This window comes from Myotis yumanensis, unplaced genomic scaffold (assembly GCF_028538775.1).
Source record: "Myotis yumanensis isolate MYYU_CA2020_CCGP unplaced genomic scaffold, mMyoYum1.0.hap1 SCAF_9, whole genome shotgun sequence".
Lineage (NCBI taxonomy): Eukaryota > Metazoa > Chordata > Mammalia > Chiroptera > Vespertilionidae > Myotis > Myotis yumanensis.
The window spans coordinates 69,582,692-69,601,649 of NW_027223760.1; the positions used below are offsets into that span (position 1 = coordinate 69,582,692).

The window sequence follows — 18,958 nt, forward strand, 5'->3', positions numbered from 1 at the left end:
TGGGAGAAGAATGGGAACCATGAGGTCTAGAAGTCAAAGCTGCTTGCTTTGTCAGTGTCACAGGCACTAAAGTTGAGAGTATTACAAAGACTCACTGCCTTAGGTGGCATTCCAGCTCTTTGTTTCTTAACGTGTTCTCTCTCCACAGGGTACAGCAAGACCTTCACTGCTGCTCTTGGGAGTGCGCCCTCACGGGTGACAAAGGGCATTACTTTCCTTAACCTTGGTGAGTGAGGGAGAGGGGCACCTCTCCGCTCTGAGCCATCCTTCCAGTACATGTTATGCCCCAACCTCTACGTCTCATTTTCTCTGTCCATCCCATCTTCTCATGCCTCTATGGGACTTAGATTGCAATGACAATCACTGTCCTTTTTGAAATCTGGTAAGAGAAGGTTTTCTAGGGAAGCACCCAACTCCATCAGCCTTTATGGGGGTCTGAGGTGAGCACTCATTTCTCTTTTTAGAGAACCCACACTGTGAGCTTCCTCACGTTTGCAGTAGCAATCCTAAGAGCCATTTTGTTAGTGTAAAATGATGACAGTGAATGAGCTGTTCCCTAAAAGCCTGTGAGCAATAATACATCATGTTGGCCCTTGATTCTAGAGAGGACAAAGGCATTTGGGAAATTGTCCATTCCCTGTTGCTAATTGCTAAAAGCTTCCAAGTCCCACAAATGATTAATGGATCCGCTTAAGTGAGTTGTTTTTCGTTGAGTAAATATGGTAAGTGGAACTTGAGTTCTATTAAGGGAATCTGTGAAGAAGAAAATAAAGAAGGGGTTTATTGTTTCTACTGGGAAAGTGGCTTTTCCATGCTAATTGGTATATGGGGCACAAACAGGTTAGCACAGAACTGTTGCTTGCTTACATATGGGACATGGCATAATATTTAAAAAGGAAAAGCTGCCCTACCTTTTGGCTCAGTGGATAGAGTGTCAGCCTGCGGACTGAAGGATCCCAGGTTTGATTCAGGTCAAGGGCACCTCGTACCTTGGCTGCATGCTTGATCTAACTGGGCATGTACAAAAGGCAACCAATTGATGTCTCTCTCTCACATAGCTGTTTCTCTCTCTCTGTCTCTCCCTGCCCTTCCACTCTCTTTAAAAATCAATGGAAAAAATATCCTTGGGTGAGAATTAACAAAACAAAACAAAAAAAAAAGGGAGGGGGGAAGCTACTGTCATGACAAAGGTTTAGGAAGGTGTGATGTGAGAGAAGTAGGCAAAGTGAGAACCAAAATGACAAGAATGTTCATAAAAAGATTTTTATTTTGAGTAATACTATTTGGTGAGGTAAGACATCTTATGCTATGTTGGCCAGTATGTGGCAAATTTTATGAGCTCTGAATCTGTGGGAAATGGCCTTAGAGAGGCCTCTGCTACTGCTTCCTGTGGTAAGAGAGATAAATATAAGATTTCTTGGGACTAGGACTTGATTCTTATCAGCATCCCATCTAAAGAGCAATGTGGGGGAAACTTTCCACTAAAAAAGCATCAAACAAACCCCAACTTGGCATTTTGTGAGGTCAAAGGTATTCCCCCCCTCCCCCACCTTTTTTTTTTACCCTGGGAATGACTCTTGAAAAGGGCAGGCATGAATTTAATCTATGGTCTTCAGAATGTGGAGAAGGCAGAAATACTAGAGCTTTGTGAAAATAGGCTGTCTTACATAGGTTATCTTTCCTTCATAAACACATTTTATAGGCTCAAAATTGTACTTGACTAAAACTGTTCTGGAGGTAATTTTTATGACAACAATATTGCTTTTTTGAGTGATGTACTTTTTGCTGTCAATTGCATGCAATTTCCCTAAATTGCCACCGTGTTAAAAGGGCTTATATTGATTGAAATTTTAAAAAATAGAGTTTAGGGGAAATTTTCAATAAACTCCTAAGCACCACTATATAAGCAATATGTTTATAAATAAAAAGCTTTCATTTAAAAAAATGAATACTATATGCTGTTTTACTTAAGTTATCTTGACTATTACAATAATTTTGCTTAGTGATGATAATCAAATTGAGGCTCAGAAAGGCTGAGATGTATATCCAGGCTTCTTCTTCTTTTTAAAATGTTTTTAATGATTTCAGAGAGAGGAAGAGAGAGGGAGAGAGAGATAGAAACATTGACCAGTTGCCTCCTGCAGGCCCCCTACTAGGGACTGAGCCTGCAACTCGGGCATGCGCCCTGACCGGGAATGGAACCAGTGGTCTCCTGGTGCATGGGACAGTGCTCAACCAACTGAGCTACACCGGCTGGACTGCCCAGGCTCTTTTAGTATCTCTTATCAGGGGCACTATTATAGTTTATTTCTTTTGAAAACAGTCACCATAAATTTTGGGCTTAAAACAACAAAACATTCTCTTATGGTTCTGAAGGTCAGGATGCTGAAATGAGTCTTGAGGAGCTAAAATCAACATGTGGACAAAAATGGCTCTTTCTGGAGATGCCAGGAAGAAAGGGTTCTTTGCCCCCTACAGCATCTAGAGGCTAGCATTTCTTGGCTGGTGACCACATCATTTCAATCTTTTTCATCACATGATCTTCTCTTCTGTAGTCAGATCTTCCTCTTATAGAAACATTTGTGATTACACTGGGTCCACTGGGTAATCCAGGATACTGTCCCCATCTCAAGATCCTTAATCACATCTACAGGATCCCTTTTATCCCTTAAGGTAACATATTCGTAGGCTCTGGTGATTAGCGCTTGAACATTTGGAGGCCAGCTTACCACAGATACTACTGTTATTTTTGGTGAGACAGTAATTCTTTGTGTGAGAGTGTCCTGCACATTTAGCGATTTAACATCCCACTCACCGAATGGCAGTAGGGATGAATCCCCCTGCACCCCAATGATTGTGACAACCCTAAACACCGTCAGATATTTCCAAATGCCCCCTCTCCCAGGGACGTAGTGCCATCCTAATGAACCGGTTAGCGTAGGTCATTTGATGCCTACACCCTTACCACTGTACCCTACTATATTATTATTTATGTTTTTCTCCTTAAGGTTTGCCATAATTATATTATTGCAACCATTTGTGCTAAGCATTTTAGCATCACTTGATCCATGGTGACTGGTTAGAGTTTTACATCTTCTTTCCTTTCCTTTGCATAGAATGCCTTCTATGCAAATGATTAGCACATATTTATTTGCTTCTTTGGAAAATAAGATTCCAGCTGGCTCACTTGTAACTTAAATGTTTCATCTGCATAATATTCACTACAATCATGTGAATTTCTGTTTTTTTAAGATCCTAGAGAAAATATTGGTATTTCTACCCTCCCATTCTCCAGAAATGTACTTTTACACTTTGACTCAATCTGCATACAAATGTTCTTGGTACAAAAATATCTAGTGCAGGGACCATGAAGGTGTGAATTCTATAGAGGAGTGAGCTATGCAATAAAATAAACTAGTACTTCATAATGTGTCAGATGCCTGCAGAGATTGTTTTTTTTTTAAAAAAATATATTTTATTGATTTTTTACAGAGAGGAAGGGACAGGGATAGAGAGTTAGAAACATCGATGAGAGAGAAACATCGATCAGCTGCCTCCTGCACACTCCCTACTGGGGATGTGCCTGCAACCAAGGTACATGCCCTTGACCGGAATCGAACCTGGGACTCTTGAGTCCGCAGGCCGACGCTCTATCCACTGAGCCAAACCGGTTTGGGCAGCAGAGATTGTTTTGATGAATATCAATTTAAAGATTCTCTGAACAAAATAATGATGATGATGACAGTGATAAGCATGACTCTGATGATGGTGATGATGAGTGGGTAAACATGGGAAACGAAATCTTAGAACTTCCCCAAACTGGCAGAAACTTTGAAGGAAATTCCCATGATAAGCTATTCCCAATTTATCAGATTAAGGAATAATTCATGTTGCTTAATTTTTTTCTTTTCTTTTACTAAGAAAATTTTTTTCTATTCTAATTTGCTCCCAAAGATCATTTAGAATTATATAAAGCCATAATTCACTTAGAAACAAAACTATAGATTAAATTAAGGTAACCATCGCTAAAGGTCTGAGTAAAATTAGCCACAGATAGAAATAAATGAGAGCTGCCTGTAAGATGGGATGTATTGACAGAAGACAGCTTATTACCACATTGACCAAAGCTTTTGTTTTAAGAGATTAAAAAAAAATAGGAATACCATGAAGTCCTGGCTTTATCTGTATCTGTACAGCGTTTACCACATGTAGATGACTTCCGTCTTTCTCTTCTACAGACTATTACGTGGCTGTTTACTTACCTGGTCATTTCTTTCATCTACTTAACATTCAGCATCCAGACCTGACCTGCCACAGTCTGTTTTTGACAGGTACGGCTGAAGATTTCCTCTCAAGAACATGGTCCGTTTGAATTTGTTGACTTGAATGTTTATGTTTAGGTAAGAAAGGTTCCTTTTACTTGCTGATCTTTTTGTTTTTGGCCAGGAAACAATGAAGGGATGGATATGCTACCTCATGGACCTCTGCAGTCACTGTCGGGGTCCCTGGTGCTGGATTGGTGTTCTGGGAAGCTCTACAGAGCGTCCATCAACCAGTCCTATTTGTTACGGCTCCTGTGGGACACACGGCCAGACTGTGAGAAGATGGCCGTGTTGCACTGCGTGCTGTCATGTGGCCGAGACCCGGAGTTTCTGGAAGCCCAGGTGGGGGCATAGCTTAAGTTTAAAAGTTGGCAAATAGACAGTATCAGATGTATTTGTTTAGTGGTTGAACATGAACAGAAGCTATGTTTATTTGTTAGCAATTGATCAAGGTTTATGTCTTCATCCTGACTTGAATATATTTTTCTCTTGTGCTCCTTTTTAATGGATCCCAACCAGACCTCAGAGGGTGCCGTCTGTTCTTTTGACTCCTCTTTTTTTTTGATATTGTGAATGAATGTTTAGCTACATCAGTAACATTCTAAGGAAGTGCTCTGTAAATAATGAATTTCTCAAATATCTACTTTTTCACCTGTTCTATATTTGGAGTATATTGCCAAATGGACTAAACTCTGGTGGCATATATTTTATTGAAAATTACATTTAAATTTCACATAATAGTTTATAAAGCACCTTTACACTTTGTCATTAAATGCTACAGTTCCTAAAAAAAAAAAAAATTTTACAGTTCCTGCGAAGTCAGAGCCTTAATTGGCACCAATGGGTTGTTGGTTAATTGAAAAACAGATATCTTAAACATTTTATTTTAACCTAAAGCATATAAATGTACATTTATTCACCTATCTTTTGATGTAAATGAAAGCCCTTTATTTGACCGTCAGCTAATTGAAGTTCAAAATCATTTTTCTTACATTACACACACTAGTAATGTGTTGTCTCTTATTCCTGTTAGTTCCTTTTTTCTTCTTTTCCTAAGGAGAGCAATAATTTCAAAGCAATGTGTTTATATAGGGCATTTTCCCCCCTCAGTCTTTTATAGTTGCCTCACCTATACCTTGTTTTTTAGTGAGTGTTTTAGAGTCTTTCCAAAGCATCCAACTTTTGTTGACCCAACAACACTCTTTGCATCCATGGTTTGATTGTCTATGGTAATAGTTTGTTTAATCAGTTGTGAAAATAAATACAATGAACAGGAATAGGTTTGGAAAAAACAAATTATTGGTAGGAATAGAACCATGAGAGTAAATTCTAAGGTAGAGAGTGAGGGGCTTTATTCCTCTAGCTGACGAGGATGGTTTTGGAGACTATGGGAGAGCTGTCGACCACAGGATATCCCTCCTTCCTCCCCTCAGAGGACAGCATAGTGCTGTTAAATCGTGTGGCAATGTTCGTACTGATGACTGAGCTGGAAGTCAGACCCAGCTCTGCTGCCTCCAGCTCAGTGGGTTTGTTTACTCAGCTCTTCCCACTGGTTCCTTGCTAGAATATGACCTCCTCTAGCAAAAACAAACATTGGGTACAGTAAGGTTTATTTGGATTCCAGCCAAGGGCACTTATTAAAAAGACATGTAAAAAGGATCTCATTTATAATATTGTTTTACCTACACAGGCTTCCATTATCTGTCTAGTCTAGTCTAGTCTAGTCTATTATAGAAATAAGTATATTCTTAGGCAATTCCAAAATAGATATGTTTCATATATATTTTATACTTCTTTGGTGGTGGGGGCAGGGTGCAGATTTAAATATTAACAGAATTGTCTTCTTGCTTTTTAAAGGTGATTCAATGGATTTCTGAGAACATCTCTGCCTACTATTCATTTGACCCCGTTCAGGAATTTATAATTGGTAGGTGTTGCTCACATTTTAAGTTGGATCCTTGACCCTTTTGCCCGAGGGAAAATACTGCACTGATAATGCCTCAACCTGTCAAAATGCTGGTTAGTAGCTTCCCCACCCCCTCTGTTGTAGTCAGCAGCTAATTAAATTTCATTCTTTTGTGGTTTTGTGAGAAGCTGTGGCTGTTCAGAGACTGATGAGATAAAAGATATGATTTTGATTCTATCACCTCATCAGTGATTTTTTTTTTTCAATAAAAGGTAGCATTTGTTTTGTGTTCGCTGGTTTGCGATAAAGTGGTATAATGCCATTTGGATAAATATAAGTGCCTAATTTTTAAAAGCAATTCCTACTTTTTTTTATTTTTTAAAAATTGATTTGGGGGCGGGGGGGGGGGGGAGAGGAGAGAGAGAGAGAGAGAGAGAGAGAGAGAGAGAGAGAGAGAGAGAGAGAAAGAGAAACCCTTTGGTACGTAGGCCTATGCTCCAACCACCGGAGCCACACCAGCCAGGATGTCAAATAATTGTTAAAAAATTTATTGTCATTGTCAAAAGCAGAATCTGAACATTCTAATCAGTAGATAAAATTATAATGGTTAATGTTTAGAGGATGACAACTGTTGTTGGTTTGCTCATTTTGGCAAATTACAGTGTCTACTGCCTGATTATTAAACCATGTCTATTTTTTTTCCTTTCAAAAACCTGCTCAGCGTCTTCATATTGGAGCATATACCCAGAGACAAGTAACATGGATAAACTTTTGCCGTATTCCTCAGTGCTCACTTGGAATACAGTAAGTTACAGTTTTTGTGTTCCTTATGTAATTGAAATTAACTCACAGTTGTGGGTCAGTTGTAGGGCATTCCTGTCACAGTGACTAAGGCTGTGATTTCATTTTGATTTTGACTGATAAGGAACTGAATTGGCATTTTCTGGCAGAAAAATAATACTTGCTGTTGGCCAAAGGTATTTATAAAACAAGATAATTGAGGAGAAGGCATAGGATATTTGTTATTCTTCCCATTACCAAACAGACCTAAATCTTTATCATCTTCAAAAGGTATCTTAATTTGATTAGCATCTAGAGTGGATTAAAACATTTCTTGGGGTTTTATAAACAAGGAACATTGGACCACTGCTGTTAATCTGAGTGGTTCTCTTTACTTAGCAGATTAGCACGTTCCTGACCTTGCAAGGAAAATGTGTCATAACTCTAGAGCTTTACAATCAGTAAGTTGGTAACCTTGAGCAAACTCACTCCTTGAACCTTTTCTTCCTGTTGGTGCCGTCTGCCTCCTTTTTAAATAGGGAGCACTGAGCTAGAGCATGGTTCACTTTCTCTTGAACAAGGTGCAATGAACTGCACTTGGCTGGATGGGAAAGTGCAAAGCAAGCACTGGCTTCGCCCGAAAAAGGTTCTGGTTCTGCTTTCTCTCCTTTCCTATGTAGATGCCAGCCTGCATGCTTAGTCTTGAGGCAGGGAGTTCGGATCAGAAAGGCATTTAGAGAAATAAATTCAATCTTGGAAATAGACCTAGGAAAAGATGCGCCCGGATAACCTGTGGCCCTTTCCGTTTTGTACGGAGACTACTTAAACATAGTCCTGAAGAAAGACACCTTAGGTGTGTTTGGTTAAGATCTCAATTTTTGGTATGTACAATGGCAGCGTTTTCCTCCAGGCCCCTCTGTTCTTGTCTTTAGCTGTTAGAGTTATTAAACGTCCATGCCTCACTGTAGAATTATAAGGGGAAGACCTGAGCTTATACCGGGTCCTCCCTGTTTTCGTTAAGAGCCCTTGTGAATATACATGCAGACGCCGTGGTAATGTGGCAGGAAGTTTGCAGGGTAAGCCACCCGGTCAGGAAATGCACATCTCGGCCTCTTCCGCTCAGCACCCATCGCTCTCTCTCGCTGTCCGGCCCTGTCAGGTTCAGTATTGGAGGCAGGGTCAGGACCTGTAGTTCTCAGGTTGTGTTTTAAGATGGAGCTCAGCAGCCTGACAGGCGAGTCTTCACTTTTGCATTTCTCATGGCTTCGTGCGGCAGAGGAGCTGCTGTGGCCATATAAAGTGACATCCTACAGGAAGCACAACGTAAAAACCCCTAAATTATAACCCCCTGTGAACTAAGCTTATTTTAGGGTTTACCACGTTGCTTTAAGGTTCTTGTGGTTAAAGTAGGTTACCTTGAAGGTCTCTTCTGATCCTGAAATTTTCAAAATCTATGCTTCTCCTTAGCAATGATGCAAATCATTTTTTTTTCTTTCTCTAACCTGCAAATGCTCTCATTGCTGCACCCTTGATAAGCACTTGGCACAATAGAAAACATTAATTTCACACTTCTGTATGGAGGGAGATTATTTTTGTGAAATAATTGAATTGGATTTTTTTAAAGATACCAGATAATAGGGTGCTCTTACACATTGATAACCCTAAATTATGCTGTGCAAACAATTAGCCTTGTTATACCTATTTAAAGGTGTTATTTATAAAGCTGTAGCGACACTTTAATGCTTTTTTTGAAGTGTCCTATGTTGTGAAGCACACAGAAGATTCTTTTCACAGGCTTTTTATTCTCGCAGTGGAGAACTCAGCTGCTTGACTGTTCTAGAAATTTCTCTATCACTGCAATCCCTTTCTAAACCCAGTATAACCCAGGACATTTAAGTCCTATCCAAATATCAGATTTTATTTCTACTTAACACCTTCTGAATTATATTCTCATGTATTATGTACTTTTTTTTTTTGGAAATGGAAGATGAATTGATTAATTGAGAGGCTGATATGCATAATTCACACAGAAACACATTTTGAAAATAACAGTAAGTAGAAGGCAATTTTGGAAGTTTATCCCCTTATGGTCAGTGTCTGTTTTAATGCTCACTTGCCAGCAGGAGGTTATAATTGGGACTTCCTGAGATGAAGTGCACACCCTTTACAGTTGCCATGGTGATAGCGTTGCGCCAACTTTATAGGGGTCTCTTAGCTCTGAAATTATGGTGAAGGGTGAGGTGCAGAAAACTTCTACGGCAGTCATACAAGGATCCAGTTAATCTTGGTTCCTTCTAGTGAGTTGGAACCAACTGCAGTGCATTTAAATGAAAGAGGAGGAGAGGGAGGAAGGATTATAAAACCTGGAACATGCCCCCCTTATTATTACACTGGTAGTGCAAATGGAAACATGCAAACCATATACTGTTTGCTCTGTTCATTCATCTTCTTTCCTTTAGACACTGTCAACTATTAAAGTCATAACTTTAAGGAGTCTTTTTCTTCCTGTGACAAGAGATAGGCTGTGTTCACTGTTATTTATAAACTCCGGGGTTTATTTAAAGTAGAGGTTAGCAAACTGGACGCTGCCCTCGGCTTCTGTCTGTGCAGGAGACCTTTCCTGAGGGCTTGAGCTTGTGGCCGTTGACATTGTGTGTCTGTTTGGCCCCCACTGCAGGAAATTCCTGGAATAAGCCTTGTGACGGAAGAGATCACGTTGCCTCTGATGAAGGTGAGTCCACACGGTCAGAGACTTTCAGGCGCAGCCGTGCCTGGCTTCCTTGCTATCGCCACACCAGAGTCACACCTCGTCACACCTCGATGGCCCGAGTATAATGGCAGTTCCAGAGGGATTGTGAACTGTCAGAGGAGGAGGGGATAAAGGTTAGAGCCTTTATCCTCCCTAAGTGGTTGAGTAGCCACGGAGGATGATGTTATGGCATTCTTAGGAATGCTCTTCGAACAGGGAAGTTTTCTGGATAGAGAATTACAGGGCTCATTGTAAACCATATAGAACTAGTGCTTTATACTGTGCCTTAAACCCATCAGCTCTGGTAAATTATCTTATAGGGCCTGGTAGCTGTTTTTTTACTCCATTTGTGCTGTCACCCCCTCATAACACACACACACACACACACACACACACACGACCCTAAAACCATTAAGTAACCTGGCTGGGATTATTTCATATCCTTCTGCTTCTAAGAACAGCTTTTCTGTTTCTTCAGTGGCTGTCTGTGGCCTCGCTCAAGCTGCTGCACCCCTCCTTCCTGCCCGGGAGGGAGCGGTAGCTATTAGTGTCTTTCTGTAGTCTGGTGGTTTCAGAAGACTGTCTGACTACAATAGGGAGAATGGGGTGGGTGGGTGAGTAGTAGCGAATGCATATGTAGTTAAGAACTGGGGAGTATTTTAGTACAGTTCCCTTGAAGCTCCTTTGTTGGTTTTGGCACTGCCTCCTGTTAATTATAGACTGGTGTGTACTGGGAACTCTCAACTTTTGGCAGCAGGCAGCTCAGTGTGCAACTGCCTTTTCTTTACATTTGATTCTTTTGGATCCATGAAGGGCCTGCCAGGCCTGGGCAGCTGGGGGAAAGCCGTGGGCGGTTGAGGTCACAGTGATGCACTGGGGATGAGAGAGGGCTGGGGATGGGGGGTGGGGGTGGTGGCCGGGGGTGGGCTGGGGGGTGGGGCTTAGGGATCTACTGCTGGGACTGGCCTTGGGCTCAGGAGAAGATGGTCCTGGGTTTGGCGTGGCCAGTTCCCTCATCTCCACCCCAGTCACTCAGCCTGGAAGACTGATCAGTACCTTCCGCTTCACAGGACACCTGGCCCTGATATCTCTCATTTGTTTCTCCATCTCTGCTTGAATGATACTCATCACTGAATGCTGCTGCCTCTGACCAACTTTTTCTATCCCAAGTTCCAGCTTAATTATATTATGAGGGACCCTGTTGCGGTGACACATCCCCGCCTCTGTGCCTCCCTCCCAGCCCCAGTTATAAGACTGTTCTTGCCACGCTCACCTGACAGCAGTTGGCTCCGAGCACCTATGACCTGAATCCTACGCGACCTTTGAAAGCATGCTTGCAGCCAGACTTTCCGTGAGGCCCGAGGGACCCCCTGTTTACTCTGACCCACAATTGCTTCTGTTCTCCTTGGTGTGACTGCCCTGATAGGGAGTCGGGAGAGGGAAGGAAAAATGCAACTGGATACGTGCTTTCCTCCTGCTTTCTCTGCAGATGATTTTAGTTTGAAGCGGAGCACTTTACAGACGTTTCATATACAGGGGTGGGTAAAAGTAGGTTTACAGTTATAATACAAATAAATAAGACAATGATTAATAAATAATAATAAAGAATAAACTGTTTCATGTATTCAAACTGTAAACGTGCTTTTGCCCCTATGAACATGTTAGGACACATAAACCAGTTGAATTAGAGGATTGCCACCCGAAAGACAACAGGCTTCCTTACTTTATAAAATTACTTTCAAAAGCATTTTAAAAAGGAAAAAAGGGGTATATTAAAACAAGTCTCATCCTAAAAGGAATGTCATCAAGAGCAGTTTCCTAGGATGATTTTATCCCTTCTTAAAGCATGGCTTTCTCTAGGGAAGCGGCAACTTTTGAAAAAAGGTTAAAAATCATTCTTGATTTTATGATGACAAGAGAAACTAGTAAGACTGTCCTACCACAGGAAGCATGTACTAGTACAGATTAAAAAAAGGAAAAGTAACTTGAAAATAAAGATAAAAGTTGAAAGAGCATCCCAAAGATGGAGAAATGTAGTATTTTTACCCAGGTATTTTTTAAGCCAGACATCTTTAGTTTCATTTTATAAAAAATGGAAGCCTTTTATTTCATCATTTGTTTAGAGGTTATTAACTACCTGACCCAGAGACTGGCCCGCCTACGACCACTCAGGAGGGAGGGTGTGGCTGTAGTGTCTGTCAGGTGTCTGAAGGCCGCCGAGGATTGGGAGAAGGGTAGCTGACTGTTCCATTTAGACTTGTTTATTTAATTATGCCTCTTTTCTTAAAAAGTTTAAAAATACCGTTTTAACTGGGCAGAGCATGGGTCTAATGAATTGCTTAGTGAAACACCATGACACCTTTTCCTTGACCTTCCCAATACCGACAACCACCATCGCTTAAATCAGTGGTTCTCAACCTCCTGACCCTTTAAATACAGTTCCTCATGTTGTGACCCAACCATAAAATTATTGTCGTTGCTACTTCATAACTGTAATGTTGCTACTGTTGTGAATCGTAATGTAAATATCTGATATGCAGGATGGTCTTAGGTGACCCCTGTGAAAGGGCCGTTCGACCGCCAACGGGGTCGCGACCCACAGGTTGAGAACCACTGGCTTAAGTGAAAAGTTTGTTAGAGATCCAAACTACTGATGCAGTCACAGTGTAACAGCTGATTATCTTTTTAAAAGCCAGAGCCACAATGAAATGGCACTTTATTTAATTTATTTTTTAAAAATGTAATGCTAGGGCTGTGCCATGCTTTATTTAATTAATATTACTATTGATAGTATTTAAGTTGTTTCTGCCCTTTTTCAAACACACAATATTTCCGTGAGCCTTGGTGATAAAGGTTTTAGCGCACGTGTGTGAGATTACCATCAGGGCCACGTCTTAAAGTAGGATTGCCACGGTTTGTGATTCTGACAGATGTGTCCAGATTCCCCAGGGAGCTTGTCACACGTCACTGTGATGATCAGTGGAAGACACCTTTAACGCCGGGTTCCATTCCTGATCGGGGTGCTTGCAGGAGCTGGCAGATCCATGTGTCTCTCTCACATCGACGTTTCTCTCTCTCTCCCTCTTTCTCCCTCTCTCTCCCTCTCTCTCCTTCTCCCTTTCCCCCCTCTCCCTTTCCTCAACATTTAATAGACTTTGCCTTGCGCTGATGCACCAGCAGCCACGGCCACCGTTCAGCCCTGTGGCCCTGCGGCCCTGGGACATCTCGCTCCTCCATGTACCACCATGCCCCACAGCTGACAGTTTTTAAAAATGAGAATTGTTGCTTTGATAAAAATGTAGCTTTATCAGAAATGTCCATTGGTTATGTGGGAAATAATTGATTTTTCAAAGTTCATTTTATACATATGTGATATTGTGTTATAACTAGAAATATATATTTGGCCTTCCAGACATATCCATAGTTCCTGGCACAGAGCTCCTAAAATCCTTATCATTTCCTAAGTGATAAGCATTACAGGGACATCTTTTGTTATAATAGTTAGTGTTTGTTCCCAGTTTCTGAAATGGCACCACAGCAGGGAGGTGAGAGTGTCTTTTGTTATTTATAACCAGCCCCTTTCAACCACATCTGAGATGACCTTGTTGAGGTGCTTTTGAAAAGCACCTAAGGGTGGGACTGTGGCCCTGAGAAGCAACCAGGGGATTAGAGGGTTGGCACTTTCAGCCCCACCCCACTCCCCACCTCCTGAGGTGAGGGTGGCTAGAGATTGAGTTCAATCACCAATGGCGAATGATTCACCCAGCCATGCCTTTGTAGGGGAGCTTCCGGGAAGAGTCCTAACGAACGGATATGGAGTGCTTCTGGGCTGGGTGAGCATGTGGAGGTGCAGGGAGGGTGGTGTGCCTGCAGGGGGCATAGAAGCTCATAGCCCCTTTCCACATGCCTTGCCCTTTGCATCTCTTCCATCTGGCCCTTCCTGAATTGTGTCTTTTTATGATAAGGAACCTGTTTTCCTGAATTCTGTGAACAACTGTTGCAAATTATCAAACCCAAGGAGGAGGTTCTGGAAACCTTCAACTCACCGCCCAGCAGTTAGAAGCACAGGTGATAATCTGGACTTGCGATTGGCATCTGAAGAAGGGGGCATTTTTATGGGACGGAGCCCTTAACCTGTGGGATCTAACACTGTCTCTAGGTAGAGAGTGTCAAAATTAAGTCCAATGGTCGACACCCAACTGATGTTAGAGAACTGATAGATGTGGGGAAAAACCCTCACATATTTGGTGACCAGAAGTGAAATATTCTGTGAGTAGACTGTAGTAGAGAAAAAAAAAAAAAGAATTTTTCCTATACAACATTTCTGGACAGTGAGTTATGGCAAGTAAAATTAACATTGTAAAACAATTTTATGAAACACTACTTACTAAAAACAGAGCACCAGGCTGGTAAATCCACTCCTGTCATATCTGTAGAGATGTGACAGTTTACTTCTCTGATGATGCAATTGAAGAACACACCCAGGATCAAGGATTCTTGTTTTTGTTTCTCTCCTACTAGTCACTAGGCCAGTGATGGTGAACCTATGACACGCGTGTGAGAGGTGACACGCGAACTCATTGTTTTGGTTGATTTTTCTTTGTTAAATGGCATTTAAATATATAAAATAAGTATCAAAAATATAAATCTTTGTTTTACTATGGTTGCAAATATAAAAAAATTTCTATATGTGACACGGCACCAGAGTTAAGTTAGGGTTTTTCAAAATGCTGACACGCCGAGCTCAAAAGGTTCACCATCACTGCACTAGGCTATGCTGCTGCTCTTATTCAGAGTTTTGGTTAGAGACATAATGTTTCATTCTTAAGGCTGACAGGAGGGAAATCCCTTAGTATGGGCGTTCTCAGGGTACATGCTGATTTTGAGATGGAATAATTTAGAGCCATATTTAGTGATTACATGAAAATAAAACCTATGAAAAATGGCTACGAGAACTTCACCCAGCTAAGAAGAGATCTCTTTGTTACTAGATGTTAGGAAAAGGAGGAAGTCCATTTATAAATAGGAGAACTTGCACTTGCAACATGCCATCCTTAACAGGAAGCCTCAGTGAAACTGAGTCCACGCTCGTACCACTCTCTGCCCAGCAGCCAATAAGTTGAGTGACAAGGTGTTGAGGCAAGAAAAGGTGACTTTATTCAGAAAGCCAGCAAGCCGAGAATATGGCGGACTAGCATCCTAAAGAACCATCCTGAGAAAGTACAGAATTCAGGCTTCTTTTATATCAAGGGAGGGGAAACGGTAGGAGCAAGAGGTGACTGAGGTTGGCAGACATCTGGGCACCAGCAGGGGCCTGAGGAAGATGGCGAAACTTCTTTGTTCTTAGCCTGTTCACTCTAGTTGATGTGAGTTCAGTCATGAGGTTCCTGCAAATCCTTGATAAACAATTATTATTTTTGTACATAGTTCCCCTATCTCCTCAGGAAAGGCATTTTTTGGTAAGGGGCTGTTTTGTAAAATGCAAGGTGCAAGTGGCATACCTCTAATGACTAGCATGTCTATATGCAACACCAAGCAGAAGTTGTTAGCCGGAGAAGCCACGGGAACAGCACAGGCTTGAACACGATGCAGCCAGAGAGGCAGAGCCTTTCACTCTGTCACCTCAGGAGTCCAGCCACCAGAGCATCTTGGCTTAGCGTGGTGCCTCGCTGGCTTCGTGGACACATAGACGTCTCTATTTTATGCTGTCTGTGCTGGAGGTGGTGGGTCCCTGTGTTTCTCTGGGCTGCAAGTAAAGGCTGATACCGAGATGGTATCCACTGACGGCTCAGAGTGCACGGAGCTTTAGCCCTGCTGGTTGAGCCCTGGCCTGGAGAGGGAAGGTTCTCTCTGAGTTGGCTTCCTCTCCAGTGAGAAGATGCTGGTGAATCAGAAGACTTAGGACCACAGCCAGAGGGCTGTCTGGAAATGAAGGGCAGATGTTTTCTCCTGACAGCAATTTGCAGATGAGCCTGCACCACAGGACTTAAAAATACTTTAAAAAAAAAAAAATCAACTGGCAATCCAAATCATAAATGGGAAACAGTCCCTTAATGTAACTCTTTCGTTCTTTTGTTCAGTTAATAGTTGTCATTGTCTACATTTGTTAATTATTCCATGTCATCCTAGGAGACAAAAATAGATTATTTCTCAAGAAGAAACTTCTTTCAAAATCAAAGTTTAAAACTCCCCTTTGAGTAGAAAAATTCTGGGTTGTTCCTGGAGTATCTAATGGCTTCTAACACCACATCTCCCAGAAGCAGCTAAATTCATGGGTATCTTTCTTATAAAGCTTTTGTGTGTGTATTTTAAAGTTTTATGAGTTCTTTTAAAGTAGCCAGTGTGTGTTTCTTGGGCTTTCTCTTTGCTCAGTTGTTTCTGATGAATACAGCGCTTAGTAAACAAGTAGTTCCATCAGTGCTGGTTGACTGAGAGGAGTGGCTGTCTGTGCTCCCCGGTTGGCTGTTAGGATGTGGCTGTGCAGTGCCCCCAATATCTACAATTTTATCGTGGGCTTCGTATATTCTCTGGATTAATGAGCATGCTGGTACTCACTGGCAGTTGAGATCCTTCACAGATTGGCCCCAACCTCCTCTTTAATGCTGTCTCCTGTTACTTAACAACACAACCTCAGCCTTCCTCCACCTTTAACCAGGGGTGCAGATAGAGGAAAATGTTTGAGGGTAGGCGTCGGGACTGGGATTCCCTGGACATGTTCAAGTGGTGTTCTCAGCGCTGGCTGAACGGTAGGATTGCTTGGGGAACCTGTAAAACTCAGGAGGCTCAGGTCACGCCCCAAACAGTTACATCTCCAGGGGATGGGATCCAGTGGCTGCTGACGTTCGGAATCAACTCCAGAGGCAGCCATCTTCACCACCGAGAATGAAGTGTTCTTGGTTGTTTTCTCTGCTTTCTCTAAGGCTCTGCCTCTGATCTAAACCCAGAATCCACACTGGGGTGTCTCAGTCTTCACTCACTTCCTCAGAGCTCCCCTTGGAACGTCCTCTTCTTATCCTTCACTTACTCAAATCCTTTTCATCCTTTGGGTCTCATCTATTAACCAGACTTCCGAATAGATCTCCCAATTTACAATGATCCCTATGAATTTTTATAGCTCAAAAGGTTGCATCAGTTATCTAGTAGATACCACGTAGTGAGATATCCTGGGCATTGCTCTCTGTACTACCTCAGTAGCTACAGTATAACATGCAGCCCAGTGGCCTCCTTGAAAGACCTGTAAGTTTATATTAAAATATTTTGGAGACTTTTGGCTAACAGTGTTTCTTATTTAAGTGTAAGCTGCTGTCGTTGTTTTAAACTTAGATTCTTTTCCTTCAAACTCAGTGGTTTTGAACTATGTCAGGCCATGGATTCCTTTGAAAATCTGGTGCAAACTATCGACCTTCCCAGAAAAGCGCTCATACAAACACACACTCCATTTCATATGCCATCAGTGGGTTCATGAGCCCCCGTGAAGCCTGTCCATGGACTTGCTTTACCTGTTTTTTTCTCAGCTGAGAAAAGGGATTTTTTAAGTGGGGGAGTGAGGAGGAGGAAGGCAGTTTGGGAGAGAGATTTTCTTAGGACCCACAGCGTGGGTGTGGGAGGTGGGGTCTTCTGATGGGAGGATGGCATTTGGTCTGAGGGGAAGAGGCCCTGTGACAGGTAGGACACCGCATTTCTCCCCTCACATACCTGCGGGCCGCATGGTGGAACACCTGTCCAATGCAGGAAAAGCCGGTAGCTTCATTCACCACTAGATGTCACCACAATACCAATAAGTTTTCTGGCTTTTGGCTGCCCTGTGCCTGGGCCCAGAGGTGAAATAGCAAGTAAGTTGCAGTAACTTAACCATCAGGGACCTAATATTAGCAGGATTTACTTTCATCATCATTATTATTATTTCAATACAAGGAAGTCCAAAGGATGAGTAAAGATACATTCAGTATAAATAAACGGAAAACGAAAGAAAAGGTGAATGAGATAGGACAGGGGGAGTATGACCTGGCTCCAGTGTTACGATTCCCCTAGAAATGGCACTGTCTTGGAAATAGGTTTTTGTCTTTGTGAGAAGGATTGTTGGCTGGACTGGGCTTTCAGGCTCCTAAAATGGCAGTTATTATTATGTAACTCACTTCACAGATACTCCAAAACCCATTTTGAACCAATTATGACCGTCCGTTCAGTAAGAATTTGGATAATGTGCTCTTGTTTAACATAAGGGCATGTTTCTTTTCTTTTTTAAAATATAGTTTTATTGATTTCAGAGAGGAAGGAAGAGGGAGAGAGAGATAGAAACATCAATGATGAGAGAGAATCATTGATCGGCTGCCTCCTGCACGCCCCCTACTGGGGATCAAGCCTGCAACCTGGGCCTGTGCCCGTGGCCGGAATTAAACCCAGGACCTTCAGTCCCCAGGCTGATGCTCTATCCACTGAGCCAAATCAGCCAGAGCAGCATGTTTCTTGATTGAGACATATTTTATTTCTTATTTTTTTCTCTTGCAATACAGCCAAGTCTGTTACCACAGTAAGCATTAGCTCACTTTGTTTTATGGCCTCATATTGCAACCTTGGCTCCATTCAAATCTTTTATAATTGCATATTTTATATGATACACACGTTGGCAAGCACGTGTGTATCAGATTTATCTTCATTGATTTAAAAGAAAACAATTTGTGTCACTATATCTTTCAACATTGAAGAGGCTTAATATTTCATTTAATTTAAAAATGAACCTAATGGATACATTCTTGCTTCAGGGTAGTACAATTATATCAACAAGTCAAAGACCTAATTAGGATGCCAACTATTCTGTTCTGGAGTATTTGACAACTGGATGTGAAGCTAGTTCACTTCGCCTTTCCGATTCCTACGTTTTGAAAAATAAATTCTTTGGCAGTAGATAAGCTTGGTGGGAAAGTGAGCCTATTCCATGTGCTCCAAATCTCATGAACATTCTCTGACTGAACACGGCGTTGTTGATACAACACTGTGTGTTTAACATAGGCTGACCCGCTTAGCCTTAACCCAGGGGAGTCATACCAGCTTGGGGAAGGGAGCAGCGGCTCTCTCTGTGTAAAAGGGGGTAGGAAAGGAAGTGGGGAAGCAAAGACTCTTCAAATCTCTCTACTTTAGAATCCCTATTGGGATGAGAATGCCATCCTGCATGGGAGGTATTCACTCGGAAATGCTGCCCCA

At 41.9% G+C, this 18,958-nt stretch overlaps 1 protein-coding gene across 1 annotated transcript in view; it reads left to right on the plus strand.

The window, feature by feature from the left end:
* Positions 1-18,958, plus strand: part of GSAP (gamma-secretase activating protein) — a 73,352-nt gene that overhangs the window by 34,996 nt on the left and 19,398 nt on the right. The window contains exons 14-19 of the mRNA XM_070424572.1: positions 149-226; positions 4,239-4,331; positions 4,447-4,664; positions 6,180-6,249; positions 6,950-7,032; positions 9,686-9,739. Of these exons, the coding sequence (XP_070280673.1) occupies positions 149-226; positions 4,239-4,331; positions 4,447-4,664; positions 6,180-6,249; positions 6,950-7,032; positions 9,686-9,739 (596 nt within the window). The remainder of the gene's footprint in view (positions 1-148; positions 227-4,238; positions 4,332-4,446; positions 4,665-6,179; positions 6,250-6,949; positions 7,033-9,685; positions 9,740-18,958) is intronic.